General features: G+C 42.2%; 1 protein-coding gene across 3 annotated transcripts in view; it reads left to right on the top strand.

Annotated features, from left to right (window-relative positions):
• The window catches only part of GUCY2D (guanylate cyclase 2D, retinal), a 119,834-nt gene extending 94,213 nt beyond the window's left edge, over nucleotides 1-25,621 (top strand). For all 3 annotated transcript variants that reach the window (XM_077470627.1, XM_077470628.1, XM_077470626.1), the window contains 9 exons: nucleotides 4,414-4,563; nucleotides 7,210-7,358; nucleotides 10,093-10,256; nucleotides 10,416-10,608; nucleotides 10,694-10,868; nucleotides 14,271-14,369; nucleotides 15,250-15,344; nucleotides 20,475-20,560; nucleotides 24,315-25,621. In XM_077470627.1, the coding sequence (XP_077326753.1) occupies nucleotides 4,414-4,563; nucleotides 7,210-7,358; nucleotides 10,093-10,256; nucleotides 10,416-10,608; nucleotides 10,694-10,868; nucleotides 14,271-14,369; nucleotides 15,250-15,344; nucleotides 20,475-20,560; nucleotides 24,315-24,405 (1,202 nt within the window). In that variant the 3' untranslated portion in view covers nucleotides 24,406-25,621. The remainder of the gene's footprint in view (nucleotides 1-4,413; nucleotides 4,564-7,209; nucleotides 7,359-10,092; nucleotides 10,257-10,415; nucleotides 10,609-10,693; nucleotides 10,869-14,270; nucleotides 14,370-15,249; nucleotides 15,345-20,474; nucleotides 20,561-24,314) is intronic.
• The last annotated feature ends 432 nt before the right edge of the window (nucleotides 25,622-26,053 follow it).

The following is a 26,053-nucleotide window of genomic DNA, read 5'->3' as shown; positions in this document are numbered from 1 at the left end:
CTTTGTGATATTTAGTTTGAAATAGCTGTATTGTATACTCCAAAGCGTCAAGCTCTTGAAGTAAGGCAGGAATACTAGCTTGTGGTTGTGTGATATAAAGGAGTAAGTCATCTGCGTATAATGATAATTTGCGGTGGGCCAAAGGTGTGAGGATACCGTGTATGGCGTCGTTGCTACGGATGGCTCAAGAGAGTTGTTCGACCGTAAGCGCAAATAGCAAGGGTGAAAGCGGGCATCCCTGTCTTGTACCATTTCTGATTTCGAACCTCTCTGAGGTCTCCCCATTGGCTGCTACCTTAGCTGAGGGGTTAGTGTAGAGGGACATAATTTTGACTAGCATTTTTGGTCCCAGACCTATCTGATTGAGTGATGCATATAGAAAGGGCCAGCTTACCCTATCAAACGCCTTCTCAGCGTCACATGCCAGAAGGCAGGTGGGGATATCATGCTGTTGGGCATATGAGATGATATGAGATAAGGTTTTTGTAGTGTTATCACGGGCTTCTCGATTTGGTATAAAGCCTACTTGGTTGCAATGAACAAGAGATGGGAGTAATGGGGCTAGGCGGGTGGCTATGATTTTAGAGAATAATCTAAGGTCAACATTTAAAAGAGAGATGGCTCTATAGTTGCTACATTGAGAGTGGTCCTTTCCTGGTTTGGGTAGAACCACAATCTGAGCTTGGAGGAGTTGAGAGGATAAAGGGTGTGTGTCATCTACCTCTTCAAAAGCAAGAGCCATTATAGGGGCCAATTGTTGCGCAAATGTTTTGTAAAATTGGGGGGTATAGCCGTCTGGGCCCGGGCTCTTGACATTCTTGAGTCCTTTAGTTGCTAATAGAAAGCCTGAGGTAGTGAGTGGTGATTCTAGGTTATCAGCATCTACAGAGGGTATGCTCGGAAGAGCAGTACCCTGGATATATTGATGTAAGTCTGGAGAAACCTGGGTGGGTTGTACATCCTGTGCACTACATGGTTGGAGGTTATAAAGAGCAGAATAGTCGTTTCTAAATTCGGCCTATCGGACTATCTAAGAGTTTTTGTGTTTTTTCTGTTTGCTCGGAGATACTATGAAGGAGATATTTTGTCTTTGTTGTCTGGTGCAGGACCCTAGCTAGGCGCTTCCCACTTTTATTTGCTTGTGAGTAGTGGATGTGGCGGCCTTTCCAGCGCTGAGCGCCCTATCCGTAAAAAGTTGCAATAGGTCACATCGAGCATTTGATAGCTCCACTAGTGTTTTAGGGTCTAGAGTCCGCTTATGTGTTGACTCCAGTGGGGCTATTAGCTGAAATAGGCGTTTTATATTGTCTGTGCATGCTCTTTTTAGTCTGGAGCCATGTTGGATAAAGATCCCTCTAAGTACACATTTTAGAGTTTCCCATTGGTTCATGGCTGAGGTCTCATCTCTGGCGTGTGATTGGTTAAAGTCTGTGATGGCTTTCGACACCGCTGCAGTGCAAACGGCATCTGTTAATAAATTATCATTCAAGCGCCATGTAGCTGTACGTGTGTGATGTGGGATTCTGCCCAGAGTTGCATGTATGGGTGAGTGGTCTGACCACAGTTTCAGACCTGTATCGCTCTTGGGTTCTAGGTCCAAAAGTGATTGTGATAGAAATATGTAGTCTATTCTACTATAGGATTTGTGAGCTGGAGAGTAATACGTGTAGTCTCTCTCGGTGGGATGCAAAAGTCAGCAAATGTAAACTAGGGATAGTTCCACTAGGACAGCGCATAGTTTGGTTAGGGAAGAGGGAGTGATGTGTGTGTAGCGCCGGCTCCTGAAGAGCACACGCTATGGTTTTTTTTCATCACGTGTTTTTGGGTTCCAGTCCAGAAGATCTTTCTGTCTGTTTGGTCCTGGTCCTCCTGACCAGCCCCCATAGCCCTCATGGCCTGGGGTGCGGATCCATCCAATTCTGAATCTCGAGGCTGGCTAGCCCGAGGCAAAGTAACTGGAAGGAGGATTCAAAGGTGGTCTGGTGCCGTCTCATCTGTGGAGAAGCCTAGCAACTGGAGAAGCAACAACATTATAACCCAAAATGAAATAGGTAATTAAGTAATGCAGCACTAGGTGCTAATTCAAGGGAGAGTTTAAGCAACCCTTGCACTACTCAGTGTAACAGGAAAAATATTTCTAACAACATAAAATCCTAGACATCTGAGGTGCATTGTAATCTGTGTAATAAAAAGTGTAAACATCAAACTTGTCCCTGAAAATCGTGAACTGAGAAGGGTTAAGAGAACAAAATTCCCACCGGCCGGTGTGGTGGTAGGGGACTCATCCTGCTGGAGATTTGGAGATCCGCGATCGGGAGCCTTTCTTCTTGTAGACTGTTTTCCACCCAGATGAGAGGGGGAGACCTGGAGTTGATCTGCTTGGATTGGAGAGCATCCGTAACAGGTTTCAAGGCCTTCCTCGTGAGCAGGGTCTGTTTAGAAAGGTCAGTCAGCAGCATGATGGGGGTATCATTAAACATGATGGACTCCTGTAGGCGGGCTGCTTGCATGATGTCGGACTTTACATTAAAAAAATGTAAGCGACAGATGACATCTCTGGGGTAAGCAGTGTTTGGATTGCAGGGTCCCAGCCCAGTGACCTGTGGATCCAGTCTATTTCAATCGGGGTATCAGCGGAGTTATTTAGCAATTGATTGAACACTTTAATGCCTGCCTTAGTAAGATCTTTGTTTTCCACAGTTTCTGGCAGTTCGCCTATGTGGATATTGTTGCGGCTACTTCTGTTTTCCTGGTCATCTAGCTATAAAACAATTGCTGGATTTGGTTGATATGTTCCTAAAGTATGGCCTCATGTTCTGAGAGTCTGGTGGTGGTCTCCTCCACTGTCAAATCTGTGAGCAATATCTTGGCGGAGGTCATTCATTTTCCTCTCATAGGATCTCTCCAATCTGTTAATGTTCTGTTTGGTGGGTAGGGCTTTAATATAGGCCTCCATGTCCTAGCTGCCCTTTTGTGTGTGGTGAAGAGGAGATGGGCTCCTCGGCTGTGGCGGGCTCCTTGGGAGGTCTGATTCCGGATCCGAGGACTGGGGGGAGTGAGGAGAATGGGCGGTGGATGGCACTTTGGATGCGGCCTGTGTAGCATGTGCGGCTGCCAATCGGGTCGCCGCCATCTTGGGTGTCGACGCGGCCTTGTGTCCTGGGTCCTTTGAAATAGGAAGCTATTTCCCTGGATTTGGAGGTCTCGGAGGTGCGGGGAGTATTGCTGGGTCCTCGCCGGCTCATATGGGAAGCCGGGGAGGTCTCAGTCCATGGTGCTGCGAGCAGTGATGTGGATGGAAGCGTAATCCCCGTAAATGGGGATTTTTAATTAGAGTAGTTTGTTGCCATTCCACGAACGTACACAATTTTAAAGCATGACATGTTAGATATCTAATTACTCAACATAACTTCATATATTGTTGTTTTTTTTATTTCATTAAAATTTATTTTTTCCCAAAAAATTGCATTTGAAAAACTGCTGTGTAAAAACAGTGTGACATAAAAAATTTCAACGGTTCCCATTTTCTTCCCTAAGGTCTCTACTAAAAAAAAAATTACAATGTATGAGGGCTATAAGTTATTCTCTAGCAATAAATACAGATTTAAACTTGTAAACAAAAAGCGCCATAAAAAGCTTGGTCTTCTTATAATAAGTTATTTTCTATATTATTCTATCTTTAATCTGTGTTGACCAAGCTGGCATAGTAGTTGTATTTTTTTTGGCTGCTACACGGTTTAGTCCTCACCACAACATTGATCCATTGATCGTAGTTTCTAGAGCAAGTTGCTAGCGGAGGGTTTCCTAAGTGGGGTCTCTAGGGGTTGTTTGATAGTTTATAATTGTAAGAAAAAAATATCGTTCTTTAACACCCTCTGAAAAGTAATCCATCACTAATGGTGGGGAGGTGACATGTCACCGTCTGCTTTAACTCTTAAAATTTTGAACCACCTTGCTGCAACTGTGTGCATTGCTCTACACATGCACACATGCACAAACACATGCGCAAACAAGTGGCTATATGGCTACTGTGAGCCCACCCTTTAATAAAATGGGGCCCAAGGCAAGGTAAAAGCTTTGCCTTCCAACCCCATAGCTCAGATCAACAATAAGAATTGCAATGAGCACAGGGAAGTGCCTTCATGACCAATTTGACCATTTACGCTATCCCCCAGATTTAGGATGCAAGAGCAATACTGTTGTAGCTCCCCTGGACATCTACTGGACCTGATTATGCCTTCAACCTTCTGCTTGCACTAACTTACCAACCATGAGCTGTGGATATAACAATTTTATGTAGGTACTCACTGAGACCTAAAAATTATTTAACGGGTTCCTTCAAGGTAAAATGTTAAAAAAAGACTATCCCAGGGAATAGCATTCTCCACCTCATACTATAAATTGTGATTTCAGACTTGTATTGGACAGCGCCTGAACTCCTGCGTGAGCCAATGCCAAGTCACAGAGGAACCTACAGAGGGGATGTCTATGGTTTGTCCATTATAATGCAGGAGGTCATCATAAGAGGAGGTCCTTACTGCATGCTGGAGCTTTCTGCAGAAGGTATGACTGTGAAAATCAGTAATTTCTCCACTTTTTTAAGACTGGATCCCATCTAAGGAATGTAATAGGAATTCACAAAGTAAATCAGAAGGTTTCACAGTATCATAAAAAGCAAAAAGTGATTTGCTAGCAATTTGAGAAACCATCTTGTGCCACGTTGTTGGCACTTGGTACACCTTAGCTTCAAAGTGAACCTGTGCTTGGTCCATGTAGGAAAAAGCAAAAACTTAACATAATCACCAGCCCTCCTGCCCTAGCTACACATTCTTATCTTCCCATATCTCCACCGTCGCTCTGTTAGTTTCAGGTCCTCCTGGTTTGACTTTAATTACTTCAATACCGGACTCTTTTACTCCCTTCCTGCCCAAGTCAATTTTTAGCTTTTAGAGCTGTCGCACTTTGAATGACAATTGCATGGTCATCCAACACTGTACCCAAACAAAATTTTTATCATTTTGTACACACAACTAGAGCTTTCTATTCTTTCTAAACACAAACTGACAAAATTGTGAAAAAAACCTACATTTTGATTAATTTCTGTTATAAATTTTTCAAAAAAAAAAATTATTTTTTTCATAAATTTAAGCGAAAATGCATTCTGCTAAATTTTATTTGGTGAAAATAACCCAAATTGGTGTATATTATTAGGAAAGTTATAGAGTCCTCAAACTATGGTATATATATCTGAAAATTGATCAATCCTGATGTACTGACACCCTATCTAATTTCTTGAAGCTCAAAAATGTTAGGACAGCACAAATATCCCTCAAATTAACCCTTTTTCGAAAGTAGACAGTCACAATTATTTAGTAAGCAGCATGGCGAATCTTTTTTCGTTTTTTTATATGATTTTTTTTGTTTTTGCTTTTTTACATACTGTCACCAGTGCAGTACAGTGTCATCATATAACTGGTGTGTTGGTGATCAGGGACATTGACTGGTGACAGTGCAAAAAAAAGTGCAAATTTTTCTATAAATTTTTAAAATTTCTTTAAAGGATATCAAAACCTTTGTTTAAAAAAATAAAATAACAAACATGTCATACTTACCTCCTCTGTGCAGTTGGTTTTGCACAGATTGGCCCTGATCTTCCTCTTCTGGGGTTCCCTCAGCGGCGCTCTTGAGTGCCCCACGGAGAGCCGCTCACCCTTGGGGCACTCATGCGGGCGTGCTGTTGACACAGACAGCGGGACTCAGCCCTGCCCCCCAGCTTCCAATGGCTGCGCTTCTATCAATCTATCCAATCAGGACCCCAAACACTGATTGGAGCTAGTGTGCTCATCCCCGTTATGGGAAAGACCGGGTTTAGGTAAGTAAAAGGGGGCTCTGGGTTTTTCATAGAATCGAGACTTTACAACCCCAATTTTTTTTCACATTATTTTCGATTTTCTTTTTTACACACTGTGACCAAAGCAATATAATGTTACCATAGTACCATTGCACTGCTCTGTGGAAGTGATTTTTATTTTTTTTTACACATTATGATTGCTTATAGCAGTGAATTTCATTGCTATAAGCAAGCATTTTACTGAACGAAACTGATTCATTCAGTTTGTTTTATTGAGATTAGCTGTGATTGGCCAGAGCCACTTGGTACAGATGGGCTGTGATTGGCCCTGTCTGTACTATCTGTACCATGTGATCACATTGACCAATCACAGCTAGCATCACAATTGTACACAATGGATGGCATGAAAGCCATTCATTGTTTACAACGGTCACATGGTACCAGTGAGCTGTTACACGACTGATTCATGACCGGTGACAGATAGCGCCACTGCGCATACACTCAGAAGGAGGAAAGTCCTGCCTGGCTGTCAATATGCTATAGCCTGTCAGGAAAGTGTTAAACAGAACTAATAACTTTCTCCCTACCACCAGTGCTGGTGCCTAGTGATTGAAGTGGAAGTGGAGTGGGAGTGGTAACCTGAGTGGAAGGGTGATTAAAGTAGACAAACATTTTTGTTGAGTGGAGAAGGATTGGAGCACCTGTCAGGTTTTTATTGCTGCATTTTCCCCATTAGGGAGATGCACTCTATCTATTTTTGTTGTATACCGTCATCCCTGAAGTAAAAAAATCCAACATTTTGGGTTGTCACCATATCAAGAATAGTGCAGAATACTTACAATGGGCCCATAAATACAATGAGTCCAACGCATTTCATTCATCAGTGAGACCCAGTCATAGGGTGCTGTGGTGAACTGGTGAATGGTGCCGCTGTCACTCCTACCTGGGGTAGAGGCCTCTAGGGGCCTCAAAGTCACTTCTTTATCTTGGTGACACAAGTGTACTATTTATTTTTCTAAATGTGGTGTGTTGGTGATATCTTGGATAGATATAAGAATGAGGACATTAGGTTTGCGAAATCTTAAAAGATTCAGGGCAAATGGATGCTATTGAATGCTTTTAAGATCAGAACTCAGAAGTCTTGAATACCTAAACAAATGTATTTTTTAATTTGTTAGGTTTTGTTTTGTTTTTTCATTCACCTTTTGCTTCTTAACATTTTGGTGTCTTACAAAAAACCTCATGCTCCCTTATAGAAATGAGGGAAGAGTATAAAGATATATGACCATTGTTTCCCTAAAAAGCTTCCATATGATTTTATCTAAGCTTCTTTTTTTGTATTAACTATGCTTTTTCAGAAATAATCAAAAAGGTTCGTCGCCCTCCCCCACTTTGCCGCCCCTCCGTCTCCTTGGACCAAGCTCCTCCAGAGTGTATCCATTTAATGAAGCAATGTTGGAGTGAACATCCAGACAGGAGACCCAACACTGACCAGGTCTTTGACCAGGTAGACCAATTAACAATTTTCCTTTGATTTATTGAACTAGTCCCTGTATTGAAATACCGATTGCCTGTTGCATTTATGATTTTCTAAGCCAGCATTTTATATAAAGGACCCATATATAACAGAAACACCAATTTTGAATTACAGTTTACTTCTGGTTTTATTTTTTTATTTTTAATACTTGATTGTTTTATTGTATGCACTGAATTTTGATACACTTGGGGTTCCCTGTACAAATGTTTTCCTACAAGATTCACACAACTTTCTTACATTTTTAAATTTAATTCATGTGGGGAAATGTGTGAACCCTGGGTAAAAGTTGGGTAAATATTGTGTGAAAAATGTATAAATACAGTAGGTCCCCACTGGTGCTCCTGGCTCCTTGTCCCTTCCGAATGCCCCCATAGCGAGCTGCTTGCCATGGGGGCACTAGTGCAGGCTCGATCCCAGGCTGGGCTCTAGGTGCCTATTGACAAAAAACAAAATAAAGGTGTGTTGCGCTACAGTGATTGATATTATAAATACTGCATTTGCAGGTAAAAAAATTAGCATTTATTATTTTGACAGCTTTGAAATATTTTGGTTAGGTGCCGGTAACTGTGTTGGGAGCATGCACTCTCAGCACAGCTGTATGGACAGCATGTCACACAAATATTCGGCCCCTTGGCACCAAAGACTAGACACCAAGAGGCCACATTTTTGCATGCGGCCAGTGCCAAAGGGTTAAAACTAAATCTGGAAAAAAAAGTAAAAATTCTCCCTTGCAGTGGAGCTACCCCCATGCTTCAAGGGTTAAATGCTTGTTAAATCTAGGAGGTTGCAGAAGAGTGTTACTTACCGGACTCCCCACTCTTATCTTTGAGTGTAGCCTTGGCATCATTACGTACAGTGCAGGGCTATTAAAGTTATATTAAAGGCAAGGTTTTTTTTTTAAGCACTTCAGCCCAGGAAGGATTTACCCCCTTAATCACCAGGACATTTATTATACATTTTATTGCGATACAGCACTGTGTCGCTTTAACTTACAATTGCACAGTTGTGCAGCGTTGTACCCAAACAAAGTTGATGTCCTTTTTTTCCCATAAATAGAGCTTTCTTTTGGTGCTATTTGATCACTTCTGCGATTTTATTTTTTGCACTATAAACAAAAAAATACTGACACTTCTGAAAAAAAAAACTATATTTTTTACTTTCTGCTATAATACATATTCAAAAAATATATATAAAAACTCATTTATTCATCAGTTTAGGCCAGTATGTATTCTGCTACATATTATTGGTAAACAAATTCGCAATAAGCGTATATTGATTGGTTTGCGCAAAAGTAGCAGTATAACAAACATGTCACACTTACCCATCCTGTGCAGTGGTTTTGCACAGAGAGATCCTCACTTAACCACTTGAGCTCCGGGCCATAGCCGAATGACGGCTACAGCACGGACCTCAATTTCCGGGAGGCCGTCATAGGATGTCCTCCCCTGTACACGCTCCCTGTGCACGCCCTACGGGGAGCGCGTTGTGATCATGAGTCACTGAGACTCGGGTGATCATCGATCCGAGCAAGGGGCCAATCCCGGCCCCTTACCATGTGATCAGCTTTCAGCCAATGACAGCTGATCACATGATGTAAACAAAAGCTTGGTAATCGTGTTTTTTTTCTCCTCACGCTGACAGCGCGAGGAGAAAAAAAAGATGATCACCGGCTTATGTTAAAGGGACATCGGTCCCAAAGAGGATGGATCACAGGAACCTCATCTGTGCCAATCAGTACCCCTTGTCAGTGACCACCTGTTATTGCCACCTGCCAGTGCCCACCAGTGCCATCTATCAATGCCCATAAGTACCACCTATCAATGCCCACAAGTGCCACCTATCAATGCTCACCAGTGGGAGAATCCCAGGTTGTCACCAAAAGCCGAATGACGGCTACAGCACGGACCTCAATTTCCGGGAGGCCGTCATAGGATGTCCTCCCCTGTACACGCTCCCTGTGCACGCCCTACGGGGAGCGCGTTGTGATCATGAGTCACTGAGACTCGGGTGATCATCGATCCGAGCAAGGGGCCAATCCCGGCCCCTTACCATGTGATCAGCTTTCAGCCAATGACAGCTGATCACATGATGTAAACAAAAGCTTGGTAATCGTGTTTTTTTTCTCCTCACGCTGACAGCGCGAGGAGAAAAAAAAGATGATCACCGGCTTATGTTAAAGGGACATCGGTCCCAAAGAGGATGGATCACAGGAACCTCATCTGTGCCAATCAGTACCCCTTGTCAGTGACCACCTGTTATTGCCACCTGCCAGTGCCCACCAGTGCCATCTATCAATGCCCATAAGTACCACCTATCAATGCCCACAAGTGCCACCTATCAATGCTCACCAGTGGGAGAATCCCAGGTTGTCACCAAAACTTGTGTCTCATTGGGAGGTTTCCCCTCTATTCCTGTTCTGGTGACAACCCAAAAATTTGGGATTTTCTTTCACTTTCACTCTCGGTGATAAGGGTAAACTGAACAAATAAAGAGGTTGAATTTCACTATCAGGGGCACACACAGAAATAAAAACCTAACAGGTGTTCTAATTACCCTCCACTTGCTACAAAACTAAGAAAGGTTTTGCCTTCAGTTACACTTTGAGATTTCTGTTATTGGTTGGAATTTTCCCTAACTAGTACTATAGAAATATTCCATTACCGTTACTTTTTATATTTCCTTTGTTTTTTCTTTCTCAATCTAGTTTAAGACAATAAACCGCGGGCGCAAAACAAACATCATCGATTCAATGCTTCGAATGTTAGAGCAGTACTCTAGTAACTTGGAGGATCTGATCCGTGAGAGAACCGAAGAGTTGGAAGTGGAAAAGCAGAAAACCGACAAACTCTTGACTCAGATGCTTCCACCGTGAGTGGGATAAAAAGACGAGAAAGGCTCTTATTTTGAGCTTGAGCAGATAAAATTGGTGTTTAGATAACAGAGGAACCACCAAAACCAGATGATTCTGTTGTAGAACATGCTATTTACTTTGATCTCCATTTTAATTGTTTCTGTTTTTCCCCGCAGGTCTGTAGCTGAATCTTTGAAGACAGGTACTCCTGTGGAGCCAGAATATTTTGACCAAGTCACTATTTACTTTAGTGACATTGTGGGTTTCACAACCATTTCTTCCCTCAGTGAACCCATTGAGGTTGTTGATCTTCTCAATGATCTCTACACCCTTTTTGATGCTATTATTGGTTCCCATGATGTCTATAAGGTGAAAGCATACTGCTCCTCTCTTTACATATTCCTTTTTTTCAATGGAGATAAAAATAATTAAGGGGTTTTTATTTTTTGGATAGGTGGAAACCATTGGTGATGCCTATATGGTTGCTTCTGGGCTGCCGAAAACAAATGGTACTCGTCATGCAGCCGAGATTGCCAACATGTCCCTGGATATCCTTAGCTCTGTGGGATCTTTTAAAATGAGGCACATGCCTGAAGTGCCAGTCCGAATACGCATCGGGCTTCACTCTGGTAGGAAGCACACAAGCCTAAAATATTGGATGCCTTTAGCAACTAACTTAAAGTTTTTATTTAGAATTTTTATATTTCGAGGTCCTATCAAATCTGTTTCTTAAAGTTGTCAACCCTTTCAAATCATAATGATCATACAAAATATGCAAGAAAGTATTTTGTCTGCCCAGGACATAAACAGGGATAAGTGAAATTGGGAAATTTCAATAAAAAATAAAATAAAAATAAAATGGGACTTTGTAGTCAACAAGGATGAATACATTTACTTAAGGTATATTATTGGTGTCTCTTTGAGAGGAATGGGCTTTAAATTGTTCCTGATTGTTAGAGAAGCTATTTTCAACCAGACTTGTTCTTGTACCAATAAAAAAAAGAAAATCCTTTTATTAGCTTGGAAGCGGATATTAGATACTGAAGAAAAGAAGAAACCTAAGGCCGCGTACACACGCGGGGACTGTTCGCTCAACTTTGTCCGCTGAACAGTGTTTCGGCGGACAGTCCGCTTGTGTGTGGGCTTCAGCGGACAGTTTCAGCGGACAGTCTGACGAACAAAGTTTTTCGGAAATTCCGTAAAACTGTCCGCTGAAACTTGGTTTGAGGGGACAGTCCGCCCGTGTGTAGGCTTGTTCGTCAAACTAAGTCTTGCGCATGCTCAGAAAGAATTTACACGCCGATGGTTGCATTGCAGTGTATAGGACGTTGTTTTCTAGTCCCGTCGTACGTGCCGTTCACGTCATCGCGCACGGTTTCAGCGGACTGTTCGTTCGTCGTGTGTGGCCAAGTCCGTCTATGCTAATTTTGAGCGGACTGTCCGCTCAAACTGTTTGATGAACAAAGTTGGGCGAACAGTCCCCGCGTGTGTACGCGGCCTAACTCTACCACTAACCTTAACACTTTGTTTATATAGAGAGCCATGTTACCATGTCAGTGTTAACATGGTGATCACATGGCTTTGTTCATAATCAAAGGATTAGGGTTGGTCTTGTTGATAAACAAAACTATGCGACTGCCAGATCAGCGCTAATATGGTGATCATATGGCATGCAGAGTTTTCAAGCAAATTTCACCCAAGCAGTCTACATAATATAATGTAATGCCCCGTACACACGATCGGAAATTCCGCCAGCAAAAGTCTGATGTGAGCTTTTGGTCAGAAATTCCGACCGTGTGTATGCTCCATCAGACAAAAGATTGAGAAAATTCCGATCGTCTGTAGCAATTCTGACATGCAAAATTCCTACACATGCTCGGAAACAATTCAACGCATGCCCGGAAGCATTGAACTTCATTTTCTCGGCTCATCATAGTGTTGTACATCACCGCGTTCTTGACGGTCCAAAGTACAGAGAACTTTTGTGTGACATGTATTTGCAAGCCAAGTTTGAGCGGAATGCCATGGAAAACCCATCCAAGTGTAGCACCGGCTCCTGAAGAGTATGCGCTATGTTTTTTGAAATTTAATGTCACACCTGAACTTCAGCTTGGTTTGGGTATAATTATCCCAAATTTGGACCTCAGCATCAGTCTGACTGGACTATAGGGTGTTCAGCCTGGCCATAGGGGGCACTGTCTCTTCTGGCAGGCATTGAACCACAGTCTGGTTGGGTGCTTTAAGGTTACTTTCTCTCGGAGCCAGCCCAGTGGGAGTTTCACTTTTGCTGTGCTTTCTGGGAGAGGGTACTTAAGATGCGGATGTCAAGTGGTTTGGGGTTCCGGTAAAGAAGTATGTTCTGACTCCATGGTCCTGGTCCTCCTGACCAGCCTCCAGGAAGGCTATGGCCTGGGGTGCGGATCCACCCGACTTTATGTCTCTGGGCTGGCCAGCCTGAGGCAAGGAAACTAAAGAAAGTATTCCGAGGTGGTCAGGTGCCATCTCCAGTTGTGGAGAGGCCCAGCAACTTCGTAGCTATCAAGGGGAGGACTCTTCAGAAGATACGGGTTGGCTTCTTAGAAAGAGCCTGGTGAGGCTGAGGGACCCAATCTCGTGGGTATCGCCGAACCGAGTGAAAGATACTGGTACCACATGAATGTTCTACAAGTTCTAGTTTCCTACATGTTCTACAACAACGTCTGTGGCAGAGACTTATTCCTACATGTTCTACAACAACGTCTGTGGCAGTTCCTAATTTAGGCATCTTGTTGGCTGCTAGGCCTTGTGAGAGAGGGACTATCCAACTTGTGTGAACATCCAGCTGTGAATGGCTATTCTCAGGATTTAGTCAAAGTAAGCAAGTTCTTTATTATTGACTTTGACACTAATGCCGCGTACACACGACCGGACTTTTCGACATCAAAGGTCCGACAGAACGATTCCGGCGGAACATTCGATTGTGTGTGGACTGCAGCGGACTTTTGATTTGCAAAAATCTGACAAACTTTAGAACTGGAACATGTTTCAAATTTTTCCGCCGGAACTCCGCCGGACCGAGTTCCTACCGAGAAATCCGCTCGTGTGTATGCTAGTCCGACGGACAAAAACCGACACAAGTGCAGCTATTGGCTACTGGCTATGAACTTTCTTATTCTAGTCCGGTCGTACGTCATCACGTTCGAATCCGCCAGACTTTGGTGTGATTGTATGTGGCCAAGTCCGTTCATTCGGAAAGTCCGTCAGAACTCTGCCGAAAGTCCGTCGGACCTAGTCCCTCGAAAAGTCCGGTCGTGTGTACGCGGCATTAGAGTACCTGAACTTTCCTCCTAATCCTCTGATCCTATACTAAGAGACTGTTCGTTAACTACGTTTTTGCAAATAAAAATCCCTTTAAGCGGATCTGTCGTCAGTCTCTAAAGTTTCTGGGCCATCTACCATGGGAAACCCCTAGACGCAAATCGAGGTGAAGAAGGTAACCATAAGCCCAATCAAACCAGCAGCTCCTTCGGGGGTTAGTGCTACACAAGATTTTTCCGACGGAAATGTGTACAGGTCATAAGCCAGATTTTTGAATTTTCTGGGAATGTGAAATTGGTAATTTCATTATGAAATCATGTTTTGACAATATCTATCCTCTTAAGGGCCGGTTCACACAGGGGGCAACACGAGGCGACACGACTTGCCGTGCCGCGACCTGCCGCGACCTGCCGCGACCTCAGCGGCGACTTGCAAATGACTTCTGTATAGAAGTCAATGCAAGTCACCCCGAGGTCGCCCAAAAGTAGTACAGGAACCTTTTTTCTAAGACGGAGCGACTCGAGTCGCTCCTCTTAGAACGGTTCCATTGTACAGAACGGGGGCGACTTGTCAGGTCGCGGCACGGCAAGTCGTGTCGCCTCGTGTCGCCCCCTGTGGGAACCGGCCCTAACCCTATATAATGAATACAATGCTGTAGTTTTTCACCACCTTTTATAGTATAAATACTGGGAAACAAAGTCTAAATCTCCTTATACTTTTTTCTTACAACACAGGTCCATGTGTAGCTGGAGTGGTTGGACTCACAATGCCACGATATTGTCTCTTTGGAGACACTGTTAATACCGCTTCACGTATGGAATCCACAGGACTTCGTAAGTTACTCTCAACTCTGTAGAATTCTACACAAATGCTTTTTTTAAATATACTCCCAGACTGCAGTTTTTATTTTTACTTTCTCTACTACAATCCAAATGTTCCGAATCCAAAAGTACAATTCCTAAGTATTACAGTAGAATTTAATTTTGGAGGCCTCTTTATTTAGTCCTATTTTAGAACTAAAGTTTTTATTTTTAATGCAAACACTCTGAAACTGTAGAATATAAATAGTTGATGCATGCAGTTTACTGTGTTACATATTTGCTTTATTCGTTTTCAAGTTAAACATATGTCACCTTGCAGAGTCTGTTCAATTAGTAACATCTAAAAGCAATTATGTAATCCTTCCCTAACAGGAAGTTCTCTGTGGGAATTATTTTTGGCGTCTGGTGCTCAACATTTGCCCCCCTCACTCACATATACCGCCACCGCTGTCGACACCCTCCCCATGCACAGGCCGACCTCTTTACTCACATTGCTCCCCACTCTCTGCACCGGCTCCTGCTCATCCTTCCATCCAATGAAAGTCCAATGTTTCAGAAAGTGAGGAGAGCCCTTGATTTTATATTTCTATGAGTGTGCATTTGGCTTTTTAATCATATTAAACCCATTGATTGTGCACTTAGCTAGCGCCCCCCTGTGTTCCTCAGCTGCACTACATGACAAACTCCACCACAACTTACCACAATTATTAATCATCCTCGACTATTCTCTGCATAAGCCTGAGAAAGATATTATTGTATCAGAGAGGAGGTGAGTATTGCAGGCTGAGTTTCTTTTTTAGGGATCTGTAGCACTTACAACCACATAATCAGAAGCAATTACACCCAGGATTAATTTTCAGCTTACCTTGACTTTTTATCTTATCTTACCCAGCATACCGAGTCCATATGAATGTCAGCACGCTGAGCATCCTTGAATCCTTGAAAGAGGGATATCTGTTTGAAGTGAGGGGAAAAACCGAACTAAAGGTGAACAGAACATATGCAAAGCTTGGCTTGTCCACCATTTTCTAAAACATAAATGATAAATGTTAAGAGTCAGTGGATAACTTAGGTCCAGATCACATAGAGGATTTGATAACAGCAATTTGTAGCAGCTACAGAATGGCATTTTAGTTGCAAGGGATTCAAAAAATTGCAGACAATGAAAGGTCTGTGTTGCTGAAATTAAAAAACGATGTGTAGCTCAATCAGAGTACGGAGATAGTGACAGATTCTCCAGCTTCAGTAACTATTTCTGTTATCCAGTGCCACCGTTTATGATCATGGACACTAGAAAACCGTAGCTGTACAAATACACATTGCAGCCAACTACAGCAGCATTTGTGCAGCCAGCAAAAAAATACTGGAAAAAACAAGAGATTTGTAGCTGCTTCAAATTGCTACTATAAAATGTTACATACAGTGAGGGAAAAAAGTATTTGATACCCTGCGATTTTGTACGTTTGCCCACTGACAAAGAAATGATCAGTCTATAATTTTATTGGTAGGTTTGTTTTAACAGTGAGAGACAGAATAACAACAAAAAATATCTAGAAAAACGCATTTCAAAAAAGTTAGAAATTGATTTGCATTTTAATGAGTGAAATAAGTATTTGCAAAACATGACTTAGTACTTGGTGGCAAAACCCTTGTTGGCAATCACAGAGGTCAGATGTTTCTACTAGTTGGCCACCAGGTTTGCACACATCTCAGGAGGGATTTTGTTTCACTCCTCTTTGCAGATCCTCTCTAAGTCATTAAGGTTTGACATTTAACTCGAACCTTCAGCTCCCTCCACATATTTTCTATGGGATTAAGGTCTGGAGACTGGCTAGGCCACTCCAGGACCTTAATGTGCTTCTTCTTGAGCCACTCCTTTGTTGCCTTGGCCATGTGTTTGGGTCATTGTCATGCTGGAATACCCATCCACGACCTGTTTTCAATGCCCTGGTTGAGGGACAGAGGTTCTCACCCAAGGTTGGACAATACATGTCCCCATCCATCGTTCCTTTGATGCGGTGAAGTTGTTCTGTCCCCTTAGCAAAAAAACACCCCCGAAGCATAATATTTCCATTTCCATTTTTGACAGTGGGGATGGTGTTCTTGGGGTCATAGGCAGCATTCCTCTTCCTCCAAACATGATGAGTTAAGTTGATGCCAAAGAGCTCGATTTTGGTCTCTTCTGACCAAAACACTTTCACCCAGTTCTCCTCTGAATCATTCAGATGTTCATTAACAAACTTCAGACAGGCCTGTACATGTGCTTTCTTGAGCAGGGGAACCTTGTTGGTGCTGCAGGATTTCAGTCCTTCACGTCACAATGTGTTACCAATTGATTTCTTGGTGACTATGGTCCCAGCTGGCTTGAGATCATTGACAAGATTCTCCTGTGTAGTTCTGGGATTTCCTCACTATTCTCATGATCATCGAAACTCCACAAGGTGAGATCTTGCATGGAGCCCGAGACCGAGGGAGATTGACAGTTATTTTGTGTTTCTTCCATTTGCGAATAATCGCACACCAACTGTTGTCACCTTCTCACCAAGCTGCTTGGTGATGATCTTGTAGCCCATTCCAGCCTTGTGTAGGTCTACAGTCTTGTCCCTGACATCCTTGGACAGTTCTTTGGTCTTGGCCATGGTGGAGAGATTGGAATCTGATTGATTGATTGCTTCTGTGGACAGGTGTCTTTTATACAGGTAACAAGCTGAGATTAGGAGCACTTCCTTTAAGAGAGTGCTCCTAATCTCAGCTCGTTACCTGTATAGAAGACACCTGTGAGCCAGAAATCTTGCTGATTGATAGGGGATCAAATAGTTATTTAACTCATTAAAATGCAAATCAGTTTATAACTTTTTTCAAATGCATTTTTCTGGATATTTTTGTTGTTATTCTGTCTCACTGTGAAACCAAACTTACCATTAAAATTATAGACTGATCAGCAGAGGATCAAATACTTTTTTCCCTCACTGTAGTCCTCAGAAGGAAAGCTCATCTTAAAAATGAACTCCAGGTATGTGACAAACACAACCCTTTGAAGTGTAGGAAGAGAATGATATTTCCAAGCCCTGTTTCTGTAAATAATGAACATTGACTGGGGAAATATGGTAAAAATTGGGAGGGTCTAGCCAGGACTCAATTAACTAGAACATGAGGGGAGGACAGATGGAGAAACCAAAATCACTTAGTAAACAAGTTATAGTGGCTCAAAACCACCACGAAATTTATGCATGCTACAAAACAATAAAAAAACTGATGTAGTTCAATACAAGACAAGCACCAACTGCTGTCACCTTCTCACCAAGCTGCTTGGCAATGGTCTCGTAGCCCATTCCAACTTTGTGTAGGACTACAATCTTGTCCCTGACATCCTTGGACAGTTCTTTGGTCTTGGCCATGGTGGAGAGATTGGAATCTGATTGATTGGTTGCTTTTGTGGATAGGTGTCTTTTATACAGGTAACGAGCTGAGATTAGGAGCACTTCCTTTAAGAGAGTGCTCCTAATCTCAGCTCGTTAGCCAGAAATCTTGCTGATTGATAGGGGATCAAATAGTTAGTACTTAGTAAACAAGTTATAGTGGATCAAAACCACCACTAAATTTCTGCATGCTACAAAACAATAAAAAACTGATGTAGTTCAATACAAGACAGAAAAAATACATACAAGTAAGACAGAACACTTCCCCCTAGACTAAATCTTGTCCCTGACATGTCCCTGACATCCTTGGACAGTTCTTTGGTCTTGGCCATGGTGGAGAGATTGGAATCTGATTGATTGGTTGCTTTTGTGGATAGGTGTCTTTTATACAGGTAACGAGCTGAGATTAGGAGCATTTCCTTTAAGAGAGAGCTCCTAATCTCAGCTCGTTAGCCAGAAATCTTGCTGATTGATAGGGGATCAAATAGTTAGCACTTAGTAAACAAGTTATAGTGGATCAAAACCACCACTAAATTTCTGCATGCTACAAAACAATAAAAAACTGATGTAGTTCAATACAAGACAGAAAAAATACATACAAGTAGGACAGAACACTTCCCCCTAGACTAAACAAGCATTTAACCCTTGCAGTATGTGACGGGGCCCAATGCAAGGATCATTTTAGTCCCATTCCTAGAGTTCAGTGTAAACCACAGCAAGCTCGCCAGGCAAGCCACATATGCACACCTTTCTGGACCAACTATGCTGGCCAACAAGGAAACTGGAAAAACATTAGACCTCCAAATTTAAGCCAATGTCTCAAACATGGTATTAAAAGGAAGATATGAACAAAAGTACAATATATGGATACAAGTTTGTGGACACCTGACCATAACACCTACTGTATTACATGCCTCTGAGTGCTGGTAATACTATAGCATAAAACATTTTAGGCAATTGTGCACTTCCAACCTTGTGGTAATAGTTTGAGGAAGGCCTTTCTCTGTTCCAGCATTACCGTGCCCCTGTGTACAAAGTCAGCTCCATAAAGACGGGGTTTGATGACTTTGGGGGGAGGAACATGAGCAACCTGTACAGGGCCTTGATCTCAACCCTACTGAACACAGTTAGCATGAATTTCAGCACTAGCTCCTCTTTGACTCAGTGGGCACAAATTCCTACAGACACATCCCAAAAGCTTGCAGACTATTCTCTAAAGTATGTTAAAGCTGCAAAGTGGGGTGGGGTGGGGGCAACACTATATTAATGTCCATAGTTTTGGAATGAGAAGTCCAAGAAGCTCATACAGGTATCATGAATGATTAGGTGTTCACAAACATTTAGTCACATTTAGGCTCAATTCACAAAGCGTGTTGATAATAATCTTTATTTCCTGTAATTTTCATATATTGAATTTGGCTGAAAATAACTGTCTGTAATTTTCACATCTTTTTGGCTGAAAATAACTGTCACATTTTAAAAGTAAAAATCCATATCCTAATGTTTAACTTTGTGAGTTGAGCCTATAGTGTATTATATATTGAGTTTGCAAATAGTACACAAAACAGCTTGCAAAGATGATTAAAGCTAAACTCCATTCAAACGAAAAGGGGCTGTGCCTGCACTGCAAGGGTCAACTGCTCATTTTTCTCTAGGGCAGGGGTCTCCAAACTTTGTAAACAAAGGTCCAGTTTACTATCCTTCGGATTTTAGGGGGTCGGACTGTGGCAAGTGGAAATCAATTTTTTTTCTGGCATTAGTGGAATAACCCGGTCCCCAATATTTGGTATCAGTGGGAGGAATAGTGCCCCATTTGTTGGTGTCAGTGGGAGGAATAGCACCCTATTTTTGGTGTTAGTGGGAGGAATAGTGCCCCATTGTTGGTGTCAGTGGGCAGAATAGCAAACTATTGTTGGTGTTAATGGGAGGAATAGTGCCCCATTTTTGGTGTCAGTGACAGGAATTATGTCCCATTGTTGGTGTCCGTGGGCAGAATAGTGTCTCATATCAGTGAGATCAATAGTGCCGGATAAAGGCAAGCAAAGAGACCACTGGTCAAGGGGATTGGAGAAAGCTTATACTCACCCAATCCTCCACTCCACCCACAAACGGCACTTTACACAAAGCAGGTCTATGGGTGTGATGATGGGGCGCAGGAGCCACAGGGTCCAGTCTTATGTTGTGAGGATTGGAGGATTAGGTAAGTATATCTCTGTTCAATCTCCAATCCTCTAGACTAAAATAAGTAGTTGACATGTGCAGTGGCCCTATTTCATGGGTAAACTTTTTTCCCCCAGAGTTGGGCTTTAAGTGAAAATGGGGAAATGGGGAAGAAAATGTTAATGGATATAAAATGCTCCAAGCAATCCCATTTCACCTAGAGATCTCCATCATGGTAGCATCTCCGAGTTTTTTGCTTATATCATTAAATAAAGGCTCTGTAGCATGTTAGTGTTGCTGGACACCATCTGGTGAGAAGAAAAATTACATTTGGAGGCCTAGAGTGTGGTTAATTTTCCTATTTTCTAGTTGAATGGTATGGATGACCCGACAAAGCTTACGACTGTGGGCTTCCTTGATTACAAATCTGAGACACAAATTTATATATGAAGCTTGGAAGCTCAGATATCTTGCGTTCAGCTTTATACCTAGGTGTCCATTTATACTATTTTCTGAAGAGTGGCTTTTTCATTTATAGGGTAAAGGTGTTGAGGACACATATTGGTTGGTCGGAAAAGAAGGATTCAATAAACCTTTACCAACACCGCCAGATGTTCTACCAGGGTGAGTATACCACTACATTTGTTTCATTTGTAATAAATGTAAAAGAAAAAAAAGATGACCTTTCAGTATCTCTACAAGCCTGCATGAATATATTTCTGATGTGTACGAGGTGTTTCTTAGCACTTGTACACACGATCGAAGATTCCGACGAAATGGTCCGATCGGAGCCTTTTGTCGGATATTCCGACTGTGTGTGGTCTGCATCGGACTGTTTCCGTCGGAATATCCGTTGGACCAAATTTTCCAACTTGCTGGAAAAAAAATTTCTGACAAAATGCTCCGATCGGACATACTCCGAACATGTGTAGAGAATTCCGATCGGACACGCATGTTCAGATCAAATTCCTACATCAAAGCTATTGGCTACTAGCTTGAACATAGTCCCGTCGTAATGAAATAATGTCATCACGTTCTGAATGATCGGATTTTCCAACAACTTTGTCCGACCGTGTGTATGCAACAGTTTCGGACAAAATCTGTTGGACAAAATCCGACGGATTTGGTTGTCGGAATCTCCGATCGTGTGTACAAGGGCTAAAAGGTATGGTGAATAGTATCAGAAACAAAACAGAAGATAGAAACAAATTACCTTTATTCAAAATAATACCCATCCTTCACAACACACTTTTGGCAATGTTCATAAAGCTGGAAACTGTCAGCAAAGGCCTCTTTAGGAATTGATCACAGAACCGCTGTGACACATTCTTGGATTGCTGCCACTTTCGCAAAAATGCAATCAACATTGTCTTGACCTTGGACTTTTGCAAGTGACTCTGTTTGGGTTGTAGGGAAGATGATGAACCATCGATTGCTGCCTGGATTCCTGATCAAACTGGTAACACCAAGTCTCATCCACTGTGACAATGGTTCGCAGAAAGGATGGATCCTGGTCATACATGGTAACAAAATATCCAAAGGTTTCCATCCATTTTGCTTTCTGTTCGTCTGTCAGCTTGTGCAGCATAAACCGGGAATGGGCTTTCCGCTTACCCAAATCTAAGCAGACAATGGTGCACGCCATATGCTTGCTAATGCCAAATTCCTCTACCAGCAATCATAGAGTCAGTCGTCCATCCCGTGCCTGCTTTTGCCACACTCACTCGATCATGCCCAGGGTTCTGCTTGTCGATTTTTGACCCAAACATGGCTCATGCTAAGTCATTTCCTTCCCATTGCAAAAGCATTTGAACCAGTCATAAACACATTTTCTGCTCATGGCTTCCATCCCGTACACTTGCACCATTGCCGTTTTCCCCAATTTGTAGCATAATTTGATGTTCACTCTTTGCTCCATTGCACTGTGACTCTACCTCTCACACTGAATACATTCAACGGCCCACAGCAGGTTTACCTTGATGGTCACGTGTACTCCATGCTAGGTGGAGCTTCTTGACGTGTCTCTGGATAGCCATGTGCATAAGCACACACATGGCCCATGTTGACATTGAGATATCGGACCATTCACCAAACTTTTTAAATGCACCTTATATAAAACAACAGTATCATTTATTTAAATATTCCAGATTTTTCAATAAAAGGCAGCTCAAGTCAGGTGACTTTGCCTAGGCTGAGATGATGTTGTCAATCTGTTGCTTGCAGGAGGAGCATTTCCTTTATCATTCATTTATTTTCTCCTATGCCGTGTACACACGACCAAACTTTCCGGCAGACTGGGTCCAAAGGGATTAGTCCGTCGGACAATCCGATCATGTGTGGGCTAGTCCGATCGTTTAAAAAAAAAAAAAAAATCAGATGGACCTAGAAATAGAACATGTTTCAAATCTATCCGATGGACTCAATTCCGATAGACTAAAATCAGGAAAAACCGTTCGTCTGTGTGCTCGTCTGATGGACCAAATACGACTCAAGGAAAGCTATTGGCTACTGGCTATGGAACTTCCTTGTTTAGTCCTGTTTAAGCCATCACCTTCAAAATGAATGGAGTCACGAACAGACTTAGTCCGTTCATGTGTGGCCAAGTCCGTTAGTTCGGAAAGTCTGTTGGAACTCCGCCGAAAGTCAGTCGGGAACACCGTCGGACCTAATCTGCCGGAAGTCCGGTCGTGGGTACGCGACATTAGGGCTCATTCACTTTAGTGGCTGAGGGCTGGTAAAACCCCATCCCAGATAGCAAGGATAAATTGTAAGTCTGTTAACTTGCTGCATATTTTCACTGGCAAGTTGTACACTTGCAGAGCACTTGAAGCGCAAGTTTTAGTTGACACTTTTCCAACTTGTAGCAAATTTGGGCGGCACGTCTCTAGCAAGAGCAAAGTTGCAGTGGTGAGTCTACAGCAAGAGCTCTGAAAGTCTACGGCATTGAAACTCAGCCACAGTGATCCTGTGGTGGGATGACTATTGCACAATATAACTGAACCAAAATGCTTGCAAAGAAAGTTGATCTGGAGTTATGCAATGCGGACTTGCTGCAATTGTGCAACAAACTTGTGAAGCCTGGCAAGTCCAGCAATAGCTTAGCAAGTCACTTTCAAATTTTCAGCACAATTACTTGCTATCTGGGTTGTTGAGATGCATTTGTATCACTCAACTGCTCCTCCTTTAGCTGCAGTAGCTGTACACATGCTGCAGCCATGATGTCTTCTTCACGGTCATGGTAGGAATGATACACCACACCAGAAAAAACCCATTCAAGTGAATGGGGCCGCTCTTCAAGCGCCCTGCAACAGAGTGTAATGCATGCCATTTAAAGCAGGTGGTGAGGAGTGCAGTACAATGCCTCATAGCTGTCTACCCTTTGAAGAGCGTTTTTAGCTCGCATCGCTCTTGAGAGACCAAAGCAGGCAAGAACAAGTCCTTACTCCTTCAACAACATAGCAACATACAACATTGCAACATGCAACATAGAACTTGCTCAGCACATGTGTCATTCAGAGAATATTTTGCAATTCCTCAATGGATGCAAATAATTCTCTGATTGGACGAGGTGGGGAGCTGGGGCAGTGATATTACACAATCTCCACCTTGTCCAATCAGATAACACCTTATATTCATTGAGAAAAATACTTTTTCTCTGAGTGTCCCCCTCTGTGTTCACTATGCAGCAGGACAGCCACTCAGCATAGGACCCAGAAGACAGCGAGGTTCATTGTGGTAGCAACAAGAACTGGGTAGGCATGGAATATGCATACTTGGAATGAAGCTTTAAAGTGCCCCATGTGCCAGTGGTTGCCTAGCACATCATGAAACCAGATATTTTATAAATTTGACCATAGCTTGGCCAAAGCTAATAGATTATCAGAGTTAACAAATCCAGTAAGTGAGCTGGCAACTCCAAATGGATATAGAAGATTTAATAGTTACATGAAAAGAGTATACAAGAAGGCTAACATGTTTCGGCAAACTGCCTTGATCACGGATCACTTACTGGATTTGTTTGCTCACTTGTTGTCTGGAGGACATCAGAGCCAGAGCATCCATCTGTGGACTCCATTCATGAACTTCATTCAGAGGTTCGCTGTTCAGAGCGCTGCATCTGTTGTCTATCTGTTGTAGATTATCAGAGTTGTTGCCAATGTCAAAAGTCTGGAAAAAGTGGAGAATGCTTTGCTATGGTACTATCACATGACAGATTAAGCCATCACAAGGCCAGCCTTTTCATCTGCTCGAAACCTGATTGGCTGTTGATTGATATTTCCCCAATGTACATCTTCAATCCTACATAATGATGCTCAATCCTTTTCATCATGAGAAGCTGTTTATATAAAACAATATATATTTTTTTTTTATTACACAGGGCCAGCAACCATGGAATCAGTCTTGATGAGATTCCTGAGAAGAGGAGAATAAAGCTTGAGCAGGAGAGGGACAAGCTGAAAATTAAATGAACCACGACTAACAGATGTCCACCATGGTCCATATGGAAGCTTAGAGTTCTGCGGAGTCCTTTGGACACCTTTTATGGATTTCTTCTGGTATTTTCTGCGGAAGCCTCCACATATATTTTCCTTGTCTCTGATATTTTAAAGACATCTTTTAATGCAATGTGTAAATCCAAAGATGATACAGATAGTAAATTATGGTAGAAAATACTGCATCATTTGTTTTTTTTTTAATTGCTTTCACCGTTCAGAACTTTAGATTTTCCAGCCCTTGAAGAAGCTTTCCTCAGGCAAAACTGGTTGACCTGGAACAGACTTTTAACTTGTGTGTTGAGATTTTTTTCTTGAACAAGGTTTTAAGTCTAAATAATTCCCAAGCTGACCAATGTTTTGAGTTTACAAAGAAGATGGCATCATTTAGATCATGAATGAATAATAATGAATAATTTGGATAATGAATGAATGAATCTGATAATGAATTGGATAATTTAAGTTTGGAAACAATGAAACTGGATTTTGTTGATACTGGTGTCAAGTGTTGAAGACTTTGTAGAGGAAGGACACCAGTTTAAGAAGTGAATAAATCACTGGAGAAAACTAAAGGTCTTCACTGAGTGTCCAAAACGTCAATCAAGCTGTGTTGATCTTCTCTTCTACAACCTCTGTCTTTGTGAGGAAACTTGACGACCTGAATCAGACTTTTCACCTGTGTGTTGATTTTGCTCAGATAAAGATTGTTGTAAATCTCAATACTTCCCAGATTGTTGAACTTGTAAAGCTTATGAAGTACTGTAGGCGTCCATTCCATGTGATTTTAAGATGGATGACCCTGAAAATTCCTTCCAAAGCTGTCAGTTGTTGGAGACTTAGTAGAAGGATGTTGTTGAATAATGCTAGTAATCCAGCTCGAATATCCAGAAAGTCCACCATTTTGTGTTGAACTTCAATCTTGGCATCTACTTTCACCAGTCAATCATTCTCTTTCAGTTTTCTTCATCTTGAGGGGTCTCCCCTTTCTCTGGACCAGCTAGTGGTTCTGAAGATACAACGTCATTTTTTTTATGGTTGTACTGGGTGGACATGTGTCTTTATCAAGCTATGTAGCTATTTAATATCCATTGTCTTCATGTTTAGTTATCATCTGAACTCCTGATAGATAAACAAAGCTCCAGTTAATGGATGTATTAATTTAAAAAGATAATAAATGTATTTTTAAATGCAACTAATGTAACTACCTGAATCTGTTTTCACATCTGCCTCTTGCATTTTCTGTATGGTAGCACACAGACTGGGGAAGGGGTGATAGCCCTGAAGCCCAGTCTGGTGCAAAAAAGCAGAATGGGCAGAAAGATAACCTCATCAGTTTGCTGATATTTACTAATTCGCCAAATACAGACGGGGAGGTGAAGAAACTAAGCTGTATTTCTTAAAGTGACTCACTGCAAAATACTTACCCTTGCTGCCCTCCATGCCTTTGATAATGTACGTGTTCTCAGGAGCTCTGCTAAAACATCTTCAGAATCAATCACACTTCTGGGTGTTGGATACCTAGTTGAAGGAAGGAATCACACATGGAGAACAAGTCTAATGTCGCGTATAGTGATGGCCGAACAGTTCGCCCGGCGGTCGTTTCGCGGCAAATTTCAGCTGTTCG

The sequence above is a fragment of the Lithobates pipiens genome, unplaced genomic scaffold (assembly GCF_037356315.1).
Source record: "Lithobates pipiens isolate NorthernLeopardFrog02 unplaced genomic scaffold, aLitPip1_a1.2 Scaffold_8, whole genome shotgun sequence".
NCBI classification, from domain to species: Eukaryota; Metazoa; Chordata; class Amphibia; order Anura; family Ranidae; genus Lithobates; species Lithobates pipiens.
This window is presented reverse-complemented; position numbering and strand designations above follow the sequence as displayed.